Source organism: Telopea speciosissima, chromosome 9 (genome assembly GCF_018873765.1).
Source record: "Telopea speciosissima isolate NSW1024214 ecotype Mountain lineage chromosome 9, Tspe_v1, whole genome shotgun sequence".
NCBI classification, from domain to species: Eukaryota; Viridiplantae; Streptophyta; class Magnoliopsida; order Proteales; family Proteaceae; genus Telopea; species Telopea speciosissima.
The window spans coordinates 19,981,202-19,983,113 of NC_057924.1; the positions used below are offsets into that span (position 1 = coordinate 19,981,202).

Sequence of the window (1,912 nt, forward strand, 5' to 3'; positions counted from 1 at the left end):
TTTTCACATTCCTAATACAGAAAGGAAAGAAGTCTGGTTTCCTTTTTCTAATTTTCTCTCAATCCAATCCACTAAACTTTCTAATTCCTACATCAAATAGGAAAACAACCCAGAAATCTACATATAAAGTCATAACCCCTCCTACTCTCACGAAACTGAAAAACCAGCAGCAAACACTTTTCTTCTTCTTCTTCTTCTTCTTCTTCTTCATTCTTCTTCTCACTATTCTCATTAATACCTAATCCCCTGCTAAAACCCAAACTCCTTAACAATGAAAAAATCATCAAAAAATCTGAATTATCGGATTGGTGATTCAGTTGAGGTTCATAGCAATGAAGAAGGCTACGTTGGTTCATTCTACGAAGCAAAAGTGCTTGATGTCTCAAAAAATCATGTATTAATGGTAGAATACAAAACACTTGTAACTCCTGATGAATCAAAATGGCTTAGAGAAAGAGTTCATGTGAGTCAAGGACGGCCTCGTCCTCCTCAACTTCAAGTTTCTAATTTCAATCTCTCCGACGAAGTAGATGCTTATGATAATGAAGGTTGGTGGGTTGGAAGAATCACTAGGATTTGTGAATCAAAGTATTACGCATGCTTCGATGGAAATAGTAGCAGCTGCAAAGGATCATCATCATCATCAGATGATGATGATGATGATGAGATTAATAATAATCCTCAGAAAAGAAGATTGATAGATGAATCTAAATACTATGTTTATTTCTCAACTACTCAAGATTTGATTGCTTACCCTCTCTCTCGTCTCAGACTTCATCAGGAATGGAAGAATGGCAAATGGTTTCCTTACAGTTCCGGCCTTTGAAAGTTTTCTCTTTTTTTTTAGAAGAAATTTTAGTTTTCAGAAGGTTTTGGATTAATTCTGTTTCATAATTTGTCTGAAGTGTTTCTCCATCTCTTGTTAAATTTAGAATAAAGGGAAAAGGATTGAAAAAACATAGGTGTAAATTTTTTTTTTGGTAGAACAATAGCTGCAACTGTTACAATTTAATTCGAATGTTTTTGCTACTAATGAGTCGGCCAGGTTATCAAGAATCGAAAATTGAATCGGTTGAATTAGAATCGTTACTGTCTGAATCGGACTGGATTAATCGTTTCTGAATCAATCAATTCCTAGTCACTTTCTTTGTAATCCATCTTGAATTGGACCGATTCATGGGCCAATTCGCAATTCTTAAGCCGATTATATTTTCACCACAAAACAGTTTACAACCAGTTGGATTGAACCAGTTCAGGCCAATTCAAAACAAAATTGGCTCTGAACGATTCCATCCCCAATTGTGATTTTTAAAAATTACAGTTCCAAATTACGGATACTGTGTTTCTGCCGGTGACATGTTACATTAATCAAAATTTTACTTAAAAAAACATTTTTTTTAAAAAGAAAATTTTCCTTCACCACATCATGAAACCCTTATAGAATTTGTAACCTGACATTTTTGCCCATCATATGTAGATGTGGCATTAAATTAGAAGCCTAATATTGTAATTTTAGAATTTGGTACAACCTCTCCCTCTCCCTCTCCATCTCCCTCTTCCCCGGTTCCGATAGCACCCACCTCACCACCATCTCTGGCTCCCTCTCCCTCTCCCTTCCTCTCAACCTCTGGATTTACCGAACCGAACGCTCTGTATTCTTCTGCGGTGTCAACAAATGCCTCTGGTTCCGGATTTCAACTGTTGTTTTCGGTCCACAATCCACTGCAAAGTGCTACAAATAATGCTTAGGGTTTTACTGGTCCTTGTATATCACAATGAATTTCGAAATGATGAGGAAATCAAATCGGAATCCCAGAATTAATTAGAGAAATCCCACTCTCCACTCTCCCCGTTGGAGCTTGCAATTCCACTCTGCATCTCCTCGATCATGGTGATGGTAGTGGCTGCGGCG

General features: G+C 37.1%; 1 protein-coding gene across 1 annotated transcript; it reads left to right on the top strand.

Moving 5' to 3' along the window:
• Positions 1–271: 271 nt before the first annotated feature.
• On the top strand, positions 272–826 carry LOC122638730 (protein AGENET DOMAIN (AGD)-CONTAINING P1-like). Its single transcript, XM_043831580.1, has one exon. It carries the CDS (start codon positions 272–274, stop codon positions 824–826), a length of 555 nt encoding a protein of 184 aa, XP_043687515.1.
• The last annotated feature ends 1,086 nt before the right edge of the window (positions 827–1,912 follow it).

Excerpts from the sequence above, each read along its gene's own strand:
- LOC122638730 (XM_043831580.1), top strand. The coding sequence starts at position 272 with ATGAAAAAATCATCAAAAAATCTGAATTATCGGATTGGTGATTCAGTT.